General features: G+C 36.2%; 1 protein-coding gene across 1 annotated transcript; it reads right to left on the reverse strand.

Annotated features, from left to right (window-relative positions):
- Positions 1-10,720: 10,720 nt before the first annotated feature.
- On the reverse strand, positions 10,721-11,653 carry LOC129497469 (olfactory receptor 145-like). Its single transcript, XM_055306374.1, has one exon. It carries the CDS (start codon positions 11,651-11,653, stop codon positions 10,721-10,723), a length of 933 nt encoding a protein of 310 aa, XP_055162349.1.
- Positions 11,654-20,713: the final 9,060 nt, after the last annotated feature.

Below are 20,713 nucleotides of genomic sequence, written 5' to 3' on the forward strand. Positions count from 1 at the left end.
GAACAATGATCACAGTCCAGGTGAACCAAAGATAATGGTTAAAATTTACATGTAAATCTGCACAAACTCACCTTCTCATCATGATAAATTACAGTTTCTCTCTTCAGTGTTTCCCAAAAAGGAATAAGAATCTCACAAAAAATGTTCATTTGTTTAAGTAACATATTTTTTATTTAATATCCTGGGAATGCAACCTTCAATCTAGTTAGAAAGTTTCTAGCTTCAAGTTACAGAATGCCAAATTAAAACCCCATTTTAAACAGGAGCTTATATCTCTCACCTAGCAATAAGTTTAAAACTAGATTATCCTAGGTTTGTTCCAGCAACAAATCACTCTTATCAAGAATTCAGTCTCTTCCATTTTCCTGTCCTCAGTTTGTTGGCCTTCATTCTCAGGCTTGTCATTTCATGGTCACAAAAAGGTTGCCATAGCTCCAAGATCACATCTAAACACCAATATATCTGAAGAAGAAAGAAAGCAACAAGGCAAAAGAATTATTTTCATGTATCTCTCTATAGCATGAAGTAAATCATCTCAAAATTCCAATAAAATGTTTCTTTGCAGTCATGTGGCTATGGCACATGGCCAACCCAGCTGCAAGGAAAACTGACAGAAATGAGAATCTCCCTTTTCAGCCTCTATAAAAAAAAAAAGTTTCTGTCATTAAGAATACTTGGATCAGGTTGCTTTGGATGGCTCAGTAAGTTAGCACCTGCTTTCAGTTCAGGTAATGATCCCAGGGTCCTGGGGTCGAATCTCACATCAGGCTCCTTGGCCAGAGGGGAGTCTGTTTCTCCCTCTCTCTCTGGCTCTCTCCCCACTCACACACACTCTGTCTCTCAGATAAATAAATAAAATCCTTAAAAAAAAAAAAGAATACTTGGAGAAGGAATGCCTATTGCATAGACCATCCATACAATCTACTACCAACAAAGAGCTTGTAAAAGATATTTATAATAGGGATTGTGTTTTTTGATTTAAATATAGAGTATAATTGTTATTTTTAAAGTGAACTTACAGTTTTAAGCATTTTATAAGAGAGAGTAAAAACATCAGATACTGAATGTTTCAAACTGTGGAAAGTAAAGAGTGCCTCCAAACAGAAAATAACTTGTGCTACCACAATCACACACACACACACACACACACACACACACACACACACACATAATTTTTTTCCATAATAATTCCTAAAAGAGAGAGATAGAACAGATTGCTAGGCAATAAATGTCTGATGGATCAAAATTAAGATTATACCTTTTGAAATTTTATTTTATTATTTTTTTGGTTTAAACTCACAGATTTTATTTTTATAATTTAAATTCAATTAGGCACTGTATATTACATCATTAGTTTCAGATGGAATATTACACAGCCATCAGAAAGGATTAATATCTACCATTATCATCAATGTGGATAGAACTGGAGGGTATTTTGCTGAGTAAAATAAGTTAATCAGAGAAAGACAATTATATGGTTTCATTTATTTGTGGAATATGAAAAACAGTGCAGAGGATCATAGGGGAAGTGAGAGAAAACTGAATGAGAAGTCATCAGAGAGGGTGAAAAACCATGAGAGACTCTTACTATAGAGAAAAAACTGAGGATTGTTGGAGGGGAGGTGAGTGGGGAGATGGAGTCACTGGGTATGGGCATTAAGGAGGGCATGTGATGTGATGAGCCCTGGGTGTTACATGCAACTGATGAATTACTGAACTCTACGTCTAAAACTAATGATGTCCTATATGGTAGCTAATTAAAATTTCAATTTTAGGTTTCTTTGATGTATCTTTTTAGCTTTCTATCTTGTTTAGAATCTTCCCCATATAATATTTGAAACTGATAGACTAAATTAAGTAATAAAAGGGAATTTCATTATGCAGAATTTTAGAAAAATATTGAAGGTAAACAGAAAATTATTAATTACATGAATTGAGGTTTATTTATTTTTTTAATAATAAATTTATTTTTTATTGGTGTTCAATTTGCCAACATACAGAATAACACCCAGTGCTCATCCCGTCAAGTGCCCCCCTCAGTGCCCGTCACCCATTCACCCCCACCCCCCGCCCTCCTCCCCCTCCACCACCCCTAGTTCATTTCCCAGAGTTAGGAGTCTTCATGTTCTGTCTCCCTTTCTGATATTTCCTACCCATTTCTTCTCCCTTCCCTTCTATTACCTTTCACTATTATTTATATTCCCCAAATAAATGAGAACATATAATGTTTGTCCTTCTCCGATTGACTTATTTCACTCAGCATAATACCCTCCAGTTCCATCCACGTTGAAGCAAATGGTGGGAATTGAGGTTTAAATTCTTGCTAAGAAACTCCACTTCTTATTATGTTATAAAAAAAGACTCCGGGCTCCCTTCAGGGATATCCTTGTACCAATCCTGGCTCCCATCTGAAGAAGTTCTGATTAAAAATAAGAAGGCTTCAAGTGGAAGTTATGAAGTATTAATAGATCAAAAAAATAGAAATCCTGTGAGTAAAAGCAATGAGCAACTGCATTTCTGGAAAATAGGAATCAGAAATGTGCCCTAGCAAATCCTACAGTGTCATGATACATGTATTGTTTAAAGAGAGATGCAGTAATCTGGAGTTCAAGGTATTTGGGTATAACTGTCCTACCAATAACCCACTTAGAGGAAAACTCTTTTTGCCTCTGATATGTGTTAGATCATAAATTCTCTAAACAGTCTAGAACATAACTCATGATAAAGGAGAGAAGGGGGAGGCCTTCATGGCTCAGCGGTTGAGTGTCTGCCTTTGGCTCAGGGCGTGATCCCAGAATCCGGGATCAAGTCCCACATCAAGCTTCTTGCATGAAGCCTGCTTCTCCTTCTGCTTGTGTCTCTCTCTCTCTCTGTCTCTCTGTCTCTCATGAATAAATAAACAAAATATTTTAAAAAAAGGAGAGAAGGAACACTAGGTCTGCTGATTTGCATTAGGCATCATTTGAAAAATAAAAAATGATCCTGGTTGCTTGTAGGAAATAAACCGTAGGAGGCAATGGATGAAGCAAGCGTTTAATTAGAGAGCTTTGTGTTAATGCTAGTAAGAGACAACAGTTTCCCAAATCAAGGTAGTGTCATAGTTGTGATATATAGGGTAGTTATGTCTATATTATATACATGTTTTATGTGTATATGGATATTATGTATTATGTTTTAATCCCTGGTACTCTTTTTCATTTAGTAAATGTCCAAGTTTCACAATTACCAACAATTTCCACCATGATCTTGTCCCATGTTACATGCCTGTCCTTGTTTTCTTCAACTCTGTCTCTTACTGTTTTTATTCAGTACATTGGCCTATTCTGTACTCTCAGTCATGCCAAAAGTATCACCTTAGGAGTTTTGCACTGGCCAATAAACTGCCTTAAAAATATTTTTTTTCCAGGGGCACCTGGGTGGCTCAGTCGGTTAAGTGTCTGCATTTGGCTCAGGTCATAATTCCAAAGTCCTGGAACTGAGTCCCATGGTAGGCTCCCCGCACAGAGGGAACTCTGCTTGTCCTTCTGCCCCTCCTGCTTGTGCTCACTCTTGCTCTCTCTCTCTCTCTCTCTGTCAAATAAATAAAACCTTTAAGAAAAGATACTTTTCCAAATACTCACTTTAAACATAACCTTCTCAATGAATTAGGATCCATGTCCAATTTACCTTTGTATTCTTAATATTTAACACATTTCTTGACATAGGATTTTTTTTTTCCTCTCTTCAGATAGCTTCTTCTTAGATGCCAGGTAGCTGCAAGGTGGATGCTATGAGTAAGTCTCTTAAAATGCAAGTTTACTTTTACTGACTAAAATATTCTATTTGGAGAGTCTGCTTAACAGCTACTATTTAAATAAATAATATATATTTATTTTGTTTTTTAAATATTTATTTATTTGAGAGAGAGAAAGAGGTAGCACATACAGGGAGAGGGAGAAGCAGACTCCTAATTGAGCATGGAGCCTGATGCAGGGCTCGATCCCAGGACGCTGGGATCATGACCTGAGCTGAAGGCAGATGCTTGAATGACTGAGCCATCCAGGTGCCACCCCCCCCCTTTTTTTTAAAGAACATATTTTTATTTCAAAATGAGAGAAAATTTATGACTATAAAACTATTTGGGTTCATGAAGGAACAAAACACATCTGCCTCTTCATTTCCTACTAAGGGAAGCTGGCTGTTCAATATTCATTCTCTTTTAATTCCCTGCTCAATTTACCATTCATTTTAATGAAGTATTTATAACCTATTGTACCTCAGGAAATTAATTTTTAACCAAAAAGTTCTAAATATAGATACAGATCTAGCCTTAGAGTTCTCAATTAATATTTTGACAACAGGTCTAAGTCAAAATTAAGTAGAGGAAAAGATTGAAATGAAACAATGACCTGGATATGGAAACTCAGTTTATTAATAAAATGAATGTTGTTAAATTTAGTGGCATTTAAATAAAACTAAATATAAGAGCCATGTTTTTATCTTTTTCATTGCATAGCTGCTAAATGTTTACTAATGCTTATATGTTTGAATAAAGTCATATATTCTGATTTAGGAGAAAACTCCTGTTTTAAGTCTCATGAATCTCAGTACTTACTTAAAGCTACCAATTAATTCTATGTGCAAAGAAAAAAATCTGAAATACTAAATCAGGAAGCACCACATTAAATTTCGAGTATGCTGACTCAAACACCACCATCCTGCAACTCACAACAACCACTATACACACCATACCTATAGTTCTGCCACTGAGTAGTCAAATGAATTAGAGGAGCACCTATGAGGTACTAGAAAATGAAGAATTAACAATTAATGAAGTAACCATTACCTCTAGAGATCTTATACTTTAGTAAGGGATGGAGATATTTTCTGCGAAGAGATGCCTGGGATCTTCCTCACTGGAAGCTGGGATTCTTCAATCAAACATCCAGTGACTGAAGCTCACTTGACTGAAATATAAAACTAGCTAAAGTGCTTAGATTGCAACCGATTGTTTTGAGTAGAGTCACCAATGCTATTTTGGGAATATAAGAATGTCAAGCAGTTTTTCATATATATGCATGTACACGTATATGTATTTGTATCTATGACTTGTGCATGGACATGTCAGCACATAAATGTCTGGCAAACTTCCACAAATGTCAGGACTATGTCTGGCTAGCCAATAACAATCAAAATGCAAATTAATAGATATCTAATACAACAAGATTTGTAGCTGCTGAGTCTGGCCGATAGCAGTAGGTTTCCTGATGAAACAGACAAGACCACTTTCTTGAGACCTTCAGATTGTAGGTCAGCTCCACCCACCATTCTCACTGGACATGTATCTACTCTTCTTAGAGGGGTGAGAAAGTGGAAAGTCTTACTCAACTCCGTTTTCTTTGTTGTGCCTGGAACATAGTTGGTATCAAGCACTAAAACATGGTTTTGTTTTATCCATGCTTCCTGAGTACATGCTCCACACAAAGATCCACTTGTTTTAAGGGGGAAAAAATCCACTTTATTGAGATTGACAAAGTGTATAATAAAAACATTTATAATACAATGTGATATGTGGTATGGTGAAACCAAACGCCGATGGGATGCAAGCCAAAGCAGGGAACCTTCAACTAGTCTTAAGGAATCAGAAAATATTCCTGAAAAAGTTAAGACCAAAGGGTAATAGGATAGGGAAAGTCAGGAGGTAGTGATTTCAGGCAGGATAAAAAGTATGGGCCAAGGGTCAAAGGTACATCAGCTACAATACCAGTTTTCCAAGATCTGAAAATAATTTTTCATTCTGTACAGTTTAACCCACAATTTAATACATAGAAATTCTATTTCCATTTTTACAAGCTACAATTCCAAACTTCAGTTTCAGTAAACAAGATTCACAATTCATTGATACAAATACCTATAACTTGAGGTTTCTTTGAAGAGTACGAAGAATTTTCAAAATTTTGGGACAAATTAAGCGCCTTATTTTGGTGAGTGAGTATTAGAAGACTCTTGCCTAACTAAATGAAAAAGCAAATGAAAAAAATACCACTGAATCACAGCCTGAGTAAACTTTTACTAGTTTGGGAAATCAATTCAGATATTCAAGACTGATTTCTGTCAAAGTAATGTTAATCTGTTCATATTTCCTAATCTCAGTATCAAGGAGGAGTGAGCGGTTGGTTTTGGCCCTTATTTTATATAATTGTCCCTTTAGTTTTAGTTTTTCATGTGTTTTTTTTTTATCTTTCTTAGCAGTAACTGCCAAACTGCTCATTTTACTGATCTTTTCATCATTACATTTCACCATCACTTTTATAAATTAAATAATTTATACTGAATTCATGGCCAGTCCAAAGAGTAACCTACTTTTAGAAAGATAAATCCCAATTAGAGTATATATATACAAAGATCAAGAGTCATTGATTTATTCACTCTCCACTTTACCTGAATATAGCAAATTTACACCATCAGACTCAGGTCTATCCTGATCTCCAAGAACAAAGCTTATCTAGGCAGGTGAGGTTATAAAATGCTCTCACTCAGTATGCTGAGACTCAACACAAAGTTGTTGCTGATCATCTCTGAACTTGAATTACAATTGTGATACCTGATTCTGATTCAATCACTATGTTTTATAATATTTCCAATGAATGACGCAGTCTTTTCTCTATGCCTAAATGTTGCCATATTTATATATTTTCAAATGGTTTTCTTACAGGTATCAAAAACAATGCTGGAAAAAATTCTTTAAGGAAAGATTTTATGAAGAAAGTAGAGAGGATTCAGAAAATGAAGTTATGTGAGATGGATGCTATGGAATGAGAGCTATATTCTCTTTGCCACATCACCAACCTAAGCATAATGACACATGACATACTACAATCCATATAATGTATTCACTCTTACTTCCACAGACGCTGATGGAAATTCTTCATGGGTTTATAAATGGTCTCCGCCCTGGACTGGTCTGCATTATTCTGTTAAGTATTACACTACATATGGTAGTTCTTTTCGATGGCAGCCAACCTGTACTCAGAGGGCATCTCAAGACTTCACTCTCATTTTTTGCTTATGGCTTATTTGAATGTTTGGTTTAAGAGGAGTTCTAACCAAAGTTATGTAATTTTAATCTATTGTTGAATTTAGCTTAAATATATAAAAAATTCTAAAAATGACATTTCACTAATGATTATAAGATTAAAAGCTTATAATCACCATGCAGACATAAGAATAGAATATCGCTTGCACATACTAGAGAGCACTCAATTCTCCCTACTTGATAATAGCACCTATTCTTCCATTCTCCATCCTGATTTTGTAACAATCATCCTCCAGCTTTTCTTCACAGCTTTATCACCAAATAGGGCCTCATTGTCATCTATACCCAGCTCACAGAAGGTTGAGGAGAATAGGGGAAAGATATATCTTTTGTCTCTGGGGTGGTATCCATCATGTCTAGAACTCCGTACATGCCACTCTTCACTGCAAGATGGGGATGTATGTCCTGGAAGAGGAGATGAACATCTAGCAATCTCTGCCACAGCGAGCTAATCAGAGTAGCGCCTACCAAATACCACTGAGGTCAAGACCGAGTAAGATAATGAAGGTGTGAACCTACTGTTAAACCTGGGACTTAGTACACACCTAATGATAATGATTATTATAGGCTCTATGTGCTTCACATGCTTCCGTTTATTGTATAGGCCTGTATTGATTAAGAATACCTTCACATTTTCTCAATTAGGCAATAGAACGGTCAACTGTGAAATATGAAAGATACTTTCTGGGCATTTTTCTTGTGTGAGTATTTTGTCTTTAGTTTGTGTTAGAAATGGTTTTACAGTATTCAAGTTTCACTGATTTTTAAAACTATAATAAATTCTGTATAATACAAAGAGCACCCAAGATTTAGAATCAAAACACTGAAGTCATAAGCTCAGCTGGACCACTTATTAGTTATGATTTGGAACAAGCCATGGACATCTTTGAGCAGTAGTCTCATCATCTATGAAGTGGGAACTGGATCCTCTTCCTTACTGACCTCAAAGTTCTTCCCTAAGGAACACAGAGACTGACAAACACAACATGCAGAGAACACTGCAATATCACACTCTTCCTAAGAGCAACTGTAAAGTCTTGCACATTTCTTTGTTTTTTAACTGGATCTATTTGACCTTATGTTAGAGAGAGCACAGGTGATTCCACCAGCTACCCCACCCACTGAGGAAGACAGGAGTCTCTGCCTCCAAGTATAAAACTTCCCACACTGAGTGAGATTTTAGTATTTAAAGGTGCAGCAAGGCACTGTATGCAAACCAATCACTTCATCTGGCCTCAGACTGAATACATAGTGAAATGTCCCAATACTAGAGAGAAAAAACAAGAAGTGTGCCACTCTTAGAGTAATATATCATGTCTGTCCCCAATGTGGAAATTTGCTGACATAATCAGATTTCAGAAGTAATGTCATTGACCCAATGAGACAAATTTTAGACTTCATCCACATGTAAGATGTAACTCTACTCTGCTGCATTACAAAAATCTACCTTTATATCAGTCTATTATTTTGCCATTTTTGGTTGTCACATAGAGCACATTCAACAAGCCAACAAACCACCTAAGCTAAATTTCAAAATACTTAAATATTGAGTGTAGCTGGGAAAACGGTAAATAATGAATATTATTAAAGGTATCTTATAAAATATTTATACTGCACTTCGATATATCATATTGATGATCTTTAAAATGACATTTTCTTGCCCTTAAAAGAAAAATCCACATTCTTTCCAGTAAAGATATTGCCACTGTTTGGTTTATTCACCAAATGTTTCCTTCAAGTTGTCATTTCTCTCCCAGCTGAAATTTGAAGTTTTGTACCTTAAAATCCATATGGGAATAGCATTATGGAAGCCAAAAACAACAACAACAACAATAACAACCCAGAAGTGATTTAGCTGTCCCCAGGTCCTCAAGCCCTGTAAATTTTACATTTTTAAATATCAAATGACCCACAGTTTGATCCTAACCAGAGAAATATTGTGATCTCCATATTTCTGGGGCCTTCCAGAAAGGAAAGGAGAGTCATAGTAAAGGCTTTCCTTATCCATCATTTTACCTTGTAAATTCGTTCCTCCTAACTTGAGTTTCAATTACCCTTTACTATCCTATCCTTTGAAGCTGATGCCCTCTCTCACCCTAGTGCCAAATGTGGCCACAGCTCCCTGTCTTCATTTTGCAAAATACTACTGTTGTAGTCACTGGGTGTTATAATTCTTAGATATGGATAGTGGAATACATGTGTGGTACTGCCTACAAATGATACAATTTCAAAATGTAGTTTCTAATACCCAACACCATTCTCAGAGAGGGACCTCTTATTTACTCGTCAAATGTCTTATTGAATCCTGACCTAATAAAACATTTCTGTGCTCCTTTATTTCCCATGTCCTGATCTCTGAAATACAAAAACTTGCAAATATTCCACGTTCAATTTTTAATTATTCTATACTGTATTGTGTACCAAGTATCTTATTCTATAGTACTTTGGTGCCAGATTTTGATGTAATAAAATTTAGCGGTTTAATTTTGCAGATAAGTAATATCCTTATTTGAACCAATCATCTCCACGTTATACTAGCCCAAAGGGCCTTCACTTTCCCAACAAAAAGAAGGAACAATATGGTTTTCTAAATAAAAAAACAAAAATGTAACACCCAGCATGAGAAAAATCCATGTGTCATCCTGGAACAAAGCAGAATCAACCTTCAAACTAGAAATGTTTTTGCACAGTCCTTGTTTTTTTAAACAAAATCTATAAAGTAGAAGCAAAGCATACCACGAAGAGTAGTAGAGTCGAAATCAGAAGACTAAGAGGATACTTTAGATCTTATCTTTCTACAGGTGTGTGACTTTGGGTGAAACTTTAACTATTCTGAGCTTCATTTTCCCATCCATACAGTAAATATGCTTTGTTGATCAGTTATGTGCTACTTTGACTATATAAAAATAAAAACAAAGAAAATCAACTCTTTGCCAAAAGAAGCCTGCTGAAAAATGTTTCCAGATGGAAAACAGATTAAAATAATGGTTTTTATGGAAATTTCAGTTTCTACCACTTAAAAAAAAGACATATTCTTGGGGCACCTGTGTGGCACAGTTGGTGAAGGGTCCAACTCTTGGTTTCAGCTCAGGTCATGATCTCAGGGTCATGATCTCAGAATCTTGATATTGGGTCCATGCTCAGCACAGAGTCTGTTTGGGATTCTCTCTCCATCTCTCCCTGCCCACCCTTTCTAAAATATGTCTTTAAAAAAAAAAAGACTTATCCTTGCCAATCAGAGCAAAGAAACAGGAGTGTACATACACTATCTGATTTGTGTTTCTAATTGCAAATTAGAGAACAACAGCCCCAATGGTACAGTGTCACTCTATTATTGGTCAATTCAATTATTTAACGATTATTCATCTTTTTCTAGTGAAAAAAAAAACAAGTTCAAAATGAAAAATTTTAAAAACTCAAATAATACATTCCTGTTGCTAAACAGGAAAAAAGTGAAGACATTGTTAAATAATGAAAAAAATACCTAGATATAAAGACCGTAAGTAAATTATAGAGAGAAGACTCAAATCTCCTTTACCATGTTCAGAAAAAAATAGGTGAAGAGACTACCACTAAAAATATTTCATTAAACACCTACAAGCTCCCTGTTGTGTAACTAACTGCATAGAGAGACATTGTTTCTGACTAAAACTGTCTCCTACTCAGGATTTTCCTCAAGGCAAGCTTAACATCTTTGTTTCTCAAGGTGTAAATTAAAGGGTTCATCAAGGGAACTGTGTTGGTGTAAAAGATAGAAGAGATTTTCCCCTCATCCATAGACCCAGCAGAAGATGGTTTAAGATACATAAATGCACATGATCCAAAAAACAAAGAAACAGCAATTATGTGGGAACTGCAAGTGCTGAAAGCTTTGGACCTGCCTTCAGTGGAGCTGATGCGCAGGATGCTGGAAAGGATGAAACCATAAGACACAAAGATGGTAACACAGGGCATAATGATGTCGATGCTCCCCACAATGAAAACCACCAGCTCATTCACATACGTGCTGGTGCAGGAGAGCTGGAATAGAGGGAGGATGTCACAAAAATAATGGTTGATGGTGTTTGCATCACAGAAGGTCAGTCTCACCATGTATCCCGTGTGAGCCATGGCACCTAAAAATGCCATCAAATATGAACCAAGCATAAGACTGAAACACACTTTAGAAGACATGACAACATTATACAAAAGTGGGTTACAGATGGCCACATAGCGATCATAGGCCATGGATGTCAGCACATAGCATTCAGAAATAGCAAAAAAACAAAAAAAGTAAAGTTGGGTCATGCACCCCCTGTAGGAAATAATATTCTTCTTGGATGTGAAGTTAATCAGCATTTTGGGTGTAAACACAGAAGAATAACAGAGGTCTATGCAGGACAAATTGAAGAGGAAAAAGTACATGGGGGTGTGGAGGTGTGAATTCAGCCCAATTAGAATGATCAAGCCCAAATTTCCCAACACAGTGACCACATACATGAGTAGAAACAAGCAGAACAGGGGGAGCTGGAGATCTGGTAGGTCTGTGAGGCCTGCCAGAATGAATTCAGTCACAAAAGAAGCATTTCTGGGAACCATTCTTCTCTAATGGGATCTGTGAGCACAAAAGAAAAAAGTTACACAGAGAAAAACCCAGCTTTTCCCACCATATCTCCTCTCCTAAGTGTGGTGTATGCACAGGAAAGGTCTGAGACTAGCCCAACCTGGACCCCATAGACTCATTTACCATTATCATGATACTGAGTGACTTAGACTTCCCTTTTTAGTTTTTGTAAGCTAAGTAACAAAGAGCTTCAAAACTTAGCCTATAGAGTGAAGGGAAATGCTGCCAAATACAAACATACCTGTTGGAAAAACAAAAAGATAAGTGAGAAGTTTGCACCAGGACATAATTATCCTTCTTTCTTCAATCATTTTCATTTACTTGAGCCCTCTCTTCACCAATAAAACTGGAACTTGGAGCTGGCCTCTAATGCAGATTGGACTTGGTGTGGTGGAAACCAAGTAGATTGTTTCTGATCCAAAACTAAAGGACCAGTATACAAGAAGTTACTGCCCCATGTCACAGAGTAAAAGCCACAAATCTGGAATAGCAAGAGTCTTGCCCATGGACAGGGAATTTATCAACAGAATGCATTCTTTGATCACCCCCTACAATATCTCTAAACATCCCTTACTCCTGGCAGATTTTTCTGTCAATTTCACTTGGGTCTCAGTGTGAAACTGAGAAAGTGGCAAATTTAGATCCTCAGATTTCAATCTCAAAAAAGGAAGACATGAATAAAAATGAAATTCAGAAACTCACCCACTTTAGGCCAGAAAACACTGGTCTTCATTATCATTGTTATTACCCATTGTCATGGAAGGGCAATTTCAGGCTCTGAGGATTTGGTTCCTTTCATTCAAAGAGAATGCAGCCCATGCTTATTTGCTGATAACGCCCTTTTAGATATCTTTTAGAACTATAGATCATAGTTTTTGATTATGACTTTTAGTACCCTCAGCAGACAAAACCAGTCTTTATTATAATCATTTTTGCCGCTTGGTAAGTCACAGAATATTTAATGTGAGTGTAATTATATAATGTACTCAGTTGTAAACAAGGCAAAAGCTTCCTCAGTGTCTTCCCCAAGGAAAATTTCTAAGTATAATCAGAAACTGTGGGTTTCTATAAACACCCTGGACCATAATCTATCTTCAGTTCCTCAGGGACTCAATAATTTTCTCAAGTTTTCTCTTCACTGTAGGGATTTTACATCCTCTCAAGGAAGAGCCAAAAATAAACTCCCTTTTCCCATTCTGCAAGATGGTGGAAGAGGAAGCCTTAATACCTCTTTTTCTGATTCAAAAACAATTTGTGTACAGATTCCCTTCATATGAAATCTAGAAACTAGCTAAGAAGGTCCTGCACCCAGTTCATGCATGAAACCAGACATATTGAAGCTGTTAGGGAAATTCAAGATACCCTCTTGTTATAATACCTATGTTGACATACCACATGTAATTGGGACAAATTTCCCCAGTTGCAAGCTACTACCTGGAAAAGGAAAGTGGTATACCATATATCCAAAACCTCAAGTTTTTTAGAAGCTATCCATAAAACTAGATTTTGCACAGTAGGTCTCAGAAAGGTGAAGGGACATGGAACATGGTATAGTTTAGCTACACAAGGTGAGAGAGAACAGAGACAGTATTTTGGGTTGGAACTCACCATACCCATCTACCCACCACTCATACCCCACTGACTCAGCACAGAGTTGCCAGTAGAAAATATTTTCCCTCCAATCATGTATATAATGACTCAACTTATTACAGGGCTTCCTGAGGAATTGGCTTTGGTCTTGCTTGTTTTAGGGTGCTGATGGGACCTGACATACTCCGGAAGCCATGGAGAAAAAAAGAACAAAGAAAGTGGCATGGAATGAAAAGAAAAGTAAGAGGCTCCCACCATCTGGCCAGGCTTGTTGTGTGAAGATTAGGAGAGGTGAACATTTTGTCTAATGGCCAGACACAAGCCCAAAGAGTCTAAATATTTCCCAAAAAGAACAACATAAATCACCACAAACTGTCCTTAATGAAATGGAAATATATCATTTACGTGAAATAGAATTCATAATGGCTGCCATAATAATGCTTACTGCAGTCAGGGAACAATACATGAAAAAAGTGAGAATATCAAGCAAGAGACAGAAACCTCTAAAGGATACCAAGCAGAAATCATGTAGCTGAAGAAAAGAATACCTGAACTGAAAAATTACTGGAGGGTTAAAACAGCAGACTAGGTCACACAAAAGAAAGGATCATAGAACTTTAAAAAATGATTTGAGAGTATTGATTAAGGTAGTGAAAAGAAGAAAGAATGAAAAATAGTAAAGAAAATAAGAGAATTATTGGACAGTATCAGATGGAATATATGAATTATAGGGATCCCAAAAGAAGAGATAGAAAATGACCTGAAAGATCTCCTAAAGGAAAAAATGGCTTAAAAACTCTGAAATCAGTGGAAGGAAATGAACATCCAGATCTAGGAAACAAAAATTTCCCCGCCCCCAGCACAAAAAAATGACTTCAAAGAAATCCATACCAAGACACATTAAAAACAAAATTACTGAAAAGTCAAAGACAAAGACAATTTTGAAAGCAACAAGAGAAATGCAACTTATCCCATACAATGAAACCCCCATAAGAATATCAGTGGCTTTTTCAGAAAATTCGGTGGATTTTAATAAAAATCATGCAGATCAGAAGGGAGTGGGATGATTTATTTAATGTACTGAAAGAAAAAAAAAGCGTCAACCAAGAATAATATAAATAGCAAAAGCATCCTTTTGAAAGGAGGAGAGAAAATATTTTTTCTCAGATGATCAAAAAGCTAGAAGAGTTCATCACAACTAAGCCTGCCTTATAAGAACAGCTGAAAAGAAAGGACACCAAATAACGTCATGTTAGCTTAAGAAAGTCTAAAACAAATTGATAAAGGTAAACACATAAAACAGTACAGATTATAGTATTATAAAAGTGGTGAGTACATTTTTTTTATTTTGATACAAAAGTTAAAAGACAAAAGTATTAAAAAGTAGCTCTAACTAAAAATGTTATAGACACAAAATGCATGTATGTATTCAATAAAGCCTTTTTAAATGACAAAAGCAAGATGTCAGAAATATTTCTCTAAATCAAAACTACAGCCCCAATAATGTATCTAAGTATATGACCAAATAGGAAAATACTTGACAGTGTGTGCTAAAGTTACACGTGTATATTAAGCAAATCTATTATGATGAACACATTTTAAAAAAAGAAGATATTCTTAAATCAGTAACCTACCTTTATACCTCAAGGAGCTAGAAAGAAAACAAATTAAGCAGAAATACATCAAATAGAAAATAATAGTAAAATTGCTGAAAATAAGAACTGTTTTTTAAATTTTATTTATTTGAGAGAAAGAGCACAAGTAGGGAGAACAGCAGAAGGAGAAGGAGAGGTAGGCTCCTCACTGAGCAGGGAGCCTGACATGGGGCTCATTCCCAAGACCCTGAAATCATGACCTGAGCCAAAGGCAGATGCTTAACCGACTAAGCCAACCAGGTGCCCCAAGAGCTGTTTTAAAAGATAAAATTGGCAAGCCCTTAGCAAGTCTAAATAAGAAAAAAGAGAGAAGGCTCAGACGAGTAAATCAGAAATGGAAGAGGAGACAATAAAACTGATGCCACAGAAATAAAAAGTATCATAAGATTATATGAGCATTTATACACCAAAAAGTGGATAATCTAGATGAAATGAATAAATTCCTAGAAACATACCACCTACCAAAAATAAATCTTGAATGCACAGAAATTCTGAACAGAACTGTAACTGGAATCATGATGAACTCAATCATCTAAAACCTCCCAACAATGAAAATCCAAGCTTCAAGCATAAGTCTACCAAATACTTAAAGAAGAATTAACACCAGTCCTTCTCAACCATCCCATAACACTAAAGAACAGGGTAAATTTTCAAATCCATTCTATGAGGCCAGCTTTACTCTGATATTAAATTCAGACAGAAACACTACAAGGAGAGAAAATTAAAGCATTCCTGAAGAATTCTGAATTCTTATTCATCTGAAGAATACAAAGCATGTATTTACATACACACTTAGTAGGGAAGAAGGGCAGAAGGGCATCATTCTTTACTTATGTTGAAGGAATTCTCTTAGTATTAAAAAAAGTAATCAGATTGAACTTCTCCAAATGTGTAAATTTGAGAAAGAAGAAATGACTCAAAATAAGAAATAGCTCCAAACACGAAACAATGACTTTTGTCTACCACAATTATGGATTTTTATTTTTATTTTTTATTTAAATTCAATTTAGTTAACATACACTATATTATCAGTTTCAGGAGTAGAATTTAGTGATTCATCAATTGCGTGTAATATCCAGTGCTCATTACATCAAGTGCCTTCCTTAATGCCAACTCTAAAGGGAGAAGGATGGAAAAGACCATGTAGGTACGTGTTAGCCTGTTTGGGCTGCTATAACAAATCCATGGATTGGTGGCTTATAAACAAGAGAAATTTATTTTAATCTCTGATGAGTTCTCTCTTCTTGGTTCATACACTGCTTGTCTTCTTGCTCTGTCCTCACATGATCAAAGAGAAAAGCGAACTTTCTGATATCTCTTTTATAAGGGCACTGATCCCATTCATGAAGGCTCTACTTTCATGACCCAATCAACTACCAGAGTTCTCACCTCCTTTATTTATTTATTTATTTATTTATTTATTTATTTATATTTATGATAGTCACAGAGAGAGAGAGAGAGAGGCAGAGACACAGGCAGAGGGAGAAGCAGGCTCCATGCACCGGGAGCCCAACGTGGGATTCGATCCCGGGTCTCCAGGATCGCGCCCTGGGCCAAAGGCAGGCGCCAAACCGCTGCGCCACCCAGGGATCCCGAGTTCTCACCTCCTAATACCATCACACGAAGGGGTGAGTTTCAGCACAGGAATTTGAGGAAGCCACAAACATTCAGCCTATAAAAGACTTTACTTTAAAGGTCTTTCTTCATTCTCTGTATCTATAATAAAGATCTACATTTAAAGTCCATGTTTAGGATCTTTCCAACATACCACATATGATTTTGAAACTTCTATACTCATAAAATTAGGGGATTCAAGATGCAACATTTTGGAAATGGACCAAGGTAAAGAATAGATTATTAATTGTATGAAATGAGGTTAGAAATCTTGCTAGAAAACATGACTACTGTGTGTGGTATTAAAGGAGACACCTCGTTCTCTTTGTGGGCATCTTTATAAAAACCAAAACTCCCCATCTCAAAGTACAAATATAAAACTGCAAATGGAAAAAAAATAAAAAAAAAACTGCAAATGGAAGCTATGATTAAGAGCTGGCTAGCTTGACTTTATTTTTCCTCTTGGAACCTGAGTAAAAATGAAGAACCAGAAAAGGGACCTGCTGATCTATGACTTGTGTGACCAGTGCATTTAATGCCTATCCCCTGCTCAAAATAAGTGGCCATGACTAAAAGCTACTCTTTCCTGTACTCAAAACTTGCCATAATATGAAATTTCTGAGCAGATAAAAAGTATAAAAATCTGGGGTGTAGGGATCCCTGGGTGGCGCAGCGGTTTGGCGCCTACCTTTGGCCCAGGGCGCGATCCTGGAGACCTGGAATCGAATCCCACGTCGGGCTCTCGGTGCATGGAGCCTGCTTCTCCCTCTGCCTGTGTCTCTACCTCTCTCTCCTTCTCTCTGTGACTATCATAAATAAATAAAAATTTTTTTAAAAAAATCTGGGGTGTAAAGGAAATGAACAATTGGGTTTCTGGACAATAGAGCTCAAAAACATGTCCTAGCAAATCCCACAATGTGACAGTATATGTATTATTCAAAGAGAAATGCAATTGGGGCACCTGGGTGGCTGAGTGTTTGAGCGTTTGCCTTTGCCTCAGGTTGTGATCCTGGAGTCCTGGGATCAAGTCCCACATCAGGATCCCACAGGGAGCCTGCTTCTCCCTCTGCTTGTGTCTCTGCTTCTCTCTCTATGTCTCTCATGAATAAATAAATAAAATCTTAAAATAAAAAACAAAGAGAAGTGCAGAAATCTAGGATTTACTCTATTTTGAGCATCAACTGTCCTATCATGACACTTCTAGGAAAAATATGTTGCCTCTGAGATTTTCTAATTCATAAATTTCCCACACAATTTAGAATGTAAAAGTGAGAAGGAACACTTGGGTCTTCAGGGGGAAAGCCTTCCTACAATCACAACTATCATGAAAGTAAGAATTTTCTTCTGTATCAAAATGTTAATAGCGTGAAATATTAATTTGTTTTACTTCTTTCTAAGAATTAAGGTATAGAGTTATGTGGTCCAAGGAGGTCCCTACCAATTGGAAATTAATGTTTCGGCAATAATCTAAGTAAATAGCTCCCTCTGATGGGGACTTTTGTCTTAGACAATATTTGAATCAATTTAAAAGAAAAAAGAATGCTATAAGAAATATCCCAAGAAGGCTTTAGGAATATTTATTTTCTTTTTTCTTTCCAATTTTTTTATTTAATTTCTAGTAGGTTAACATATAGTGTAAATTTAGTTTCAGGTGTACAATTTAGCAATTCAACACTTCTATAAGACACCTGGTGCTCATCGCAACAAGTACACTCCTTAATCCCTATCACCTATTTAAACCATCTCCCATCCACCTCCCCTCTGATAACCAACAGTTTGTTTTCTACACTTAAAAACCTGTTTCTTGGTTTTCCTCTCTTTTTCCCTCCATGCTCATTTGTTTTGCTTCTTAAATTCCACATATGAGTATTTTTAAAAGCAAATTAAGATCCTTGATATATATATATGGAAACCATGTATAGGAAACCATATATAGGAAAACCATATATATGTGTATGTATGTATATATGTTAGTTTCACTTTTAAACATGAAAAAATATACATTTTAATATGCTGGAAGAAAAATTTGGTAATTATTTTGCATTCTCCTTTCACTTACCCTTATGTCAATGTAACAAGAATTTGAATTCTTTTTCTTCCAAATTTATCTAGACATAGTGACATATAACACTGTGTAGCTTTAAGTGTACAATGTGTTTATTTGATAAACATATATTTCCATATGATCACCACAGCAGTATTTGCTAACACTTCCATCAAGTTACTTAGTTACCATTTCTTTTTTGCAGTGAGAACTTTTAAGACAACTCCCTTAGTAAGTTTTAAGTATGTGGTATACATACACAATGCAACATTTTTCAGCCATGAGAAAGAACGGAATTCTGCCCTTTACAACACCATAGATCGTCCTAGAGGACTTGCTAAGTGAAGTAAATCAGGGAGAGAAAGACAAAATACTGTATGATACCGCTTGCATATGGAATCTAAAAAGCCAGACTCAAAGAAATGGAGAGTAGAAAAGTGATTACCAGGAGCTGGGAAAAGTGGGAATTGGGATGACACTCATCAGACTTCCCGTTAAAAGATGAATAAGTTCTAGATCTAATGCAGATAGCACTGTGATTATAGAGAGTGTTTGAATTCTTTAGAGGAGTGGTAAGGGCTAAAACAAGAAATTTTTCAAAGACTAGTTAGTACTAGAGAAAAAAAATTAAGGCTGTTCCTTATTCCTCCCTACCTACCCTCTCTTTTCCCTCCGTGTTCATTTGTTTTGCTTCTTAAATTCCACATATGAGTGGAACAATCTTATGGCATGTATTTCAATGAAGAGAATGTAAAAATAGTCCTCATATTAATGGTCACTTAACTTTCAACATGGATGCCAAGATGTTCTATGGAGTCAATAATCTCTTCCACAAATGCTGGAACAAGTGGATGTTCACATTTGAAGAAATGAAATTGGATCCCTATCTCACACAAGAAACAAAATTAACCCCAAATAAATCACAGATATAAATATAAGACGTAGTATCATAAAACTTATGCAAGAAAATATCTATACAAGACATTGTGACCTTGGGTTCGGCAATGATTTCTTTAATGACACCTACAGCACAAATGACAAGAGAAAAAAATAGATAAATTGGAATTCAACAAAATTACAATACAAAATGTAAGTGTATACATCTAATGGAGTAGTACATGGAAAAAAGAAACCAAATAAAAACAAAACTTATCAAAACAGAGGTAATATAGTTAAATGTAGTGCTTACATGCAGTTTAGGCACCTAAGTACCCGTACTTGACAAGAAGCTATATTTCAAGCCTAAGGTTTATATTTCCATCTCATAAAATCACAAAAAAATAAGCCCCAGGGGCACCTGGGTAGTTCAGTTGGTAAAGCAACCAGTTGGTTAAGCAACCTCTTGGTTTAGGGTCAGGTCACTATCTCATGGTTGGTGAGATGGAGCCCCACAATGGGCTCCACGCTCAGCAGGGAATCTGCCTGAAGATTCTCTCCCTCTCTCCTCCCCCCATGCACTTGCATGCTCTCTCTCAAATTAATACATAAATCTTAAAAGAAAACAAACCCTAAACATTCAAGAAAAAGTAAGTTATAAATGTAAGGGCAAAAAGCAATAAAATAGGAAACAAAGTACAATATGCAAAATCAATTAATCTAAAACTTCTGTTTTTGAGATCAGTGAAAATAATAATCCTTTAGCCAGACTGAATAAGTGAAAAAGAGAAAGGCACATATTACTGATACCACAAAAATATAAGAAGTTGTTACCAGAGATCCTATGGACTTGAAAGTAAGGGAATATTATAAACAAATTTATGCTAATAAGTTTGGCAACCAATTAAATGGATAAGTTTGCTGAAACACACAAACTTCCAAAGCTTACTTAAGAAGTAGGTAATTACAGTGGATTTATATCTATTAAAGAACTTGAAATTTCAGTTAAAAATTTTGACATGAGATACAGAGGGAGGAGGGGCAAGATGGCGGAAGAGTAGGGTCCCCAAATCACCTGTCCCCACCAAATTACCTAGATAACCTTCAAACCATCCTGAAAATCTACGAATTCGGCCTGAGATGTAAAGAGAGACCAGCTGGAATGCTACAGTGAGAGGAGTTCACGCTTCTATCAAGGTAGGAAGACGGGGAAAAAGAAATAAAGAAACAAAAGGCCTCCGAGGGGGAGGGGCCCC

Source organism: Nyctereutes procyonoides, unplaced genomic scaffold, assembly GCF_905146905.1.
Source record: "Nyctereutes procyonoides isolate TBG_1078 unplaced genomic scaffold, NYPRO_anot_genome, whole genome shotgun sequence".
NCBI classification, from domain to species: domain Eukaryota; kingdom Metazoa; phylum Chordata; class Mammalia; order Carnivora; family Canidae; genus Nyctereutes; species Nyctereutes procyonoides.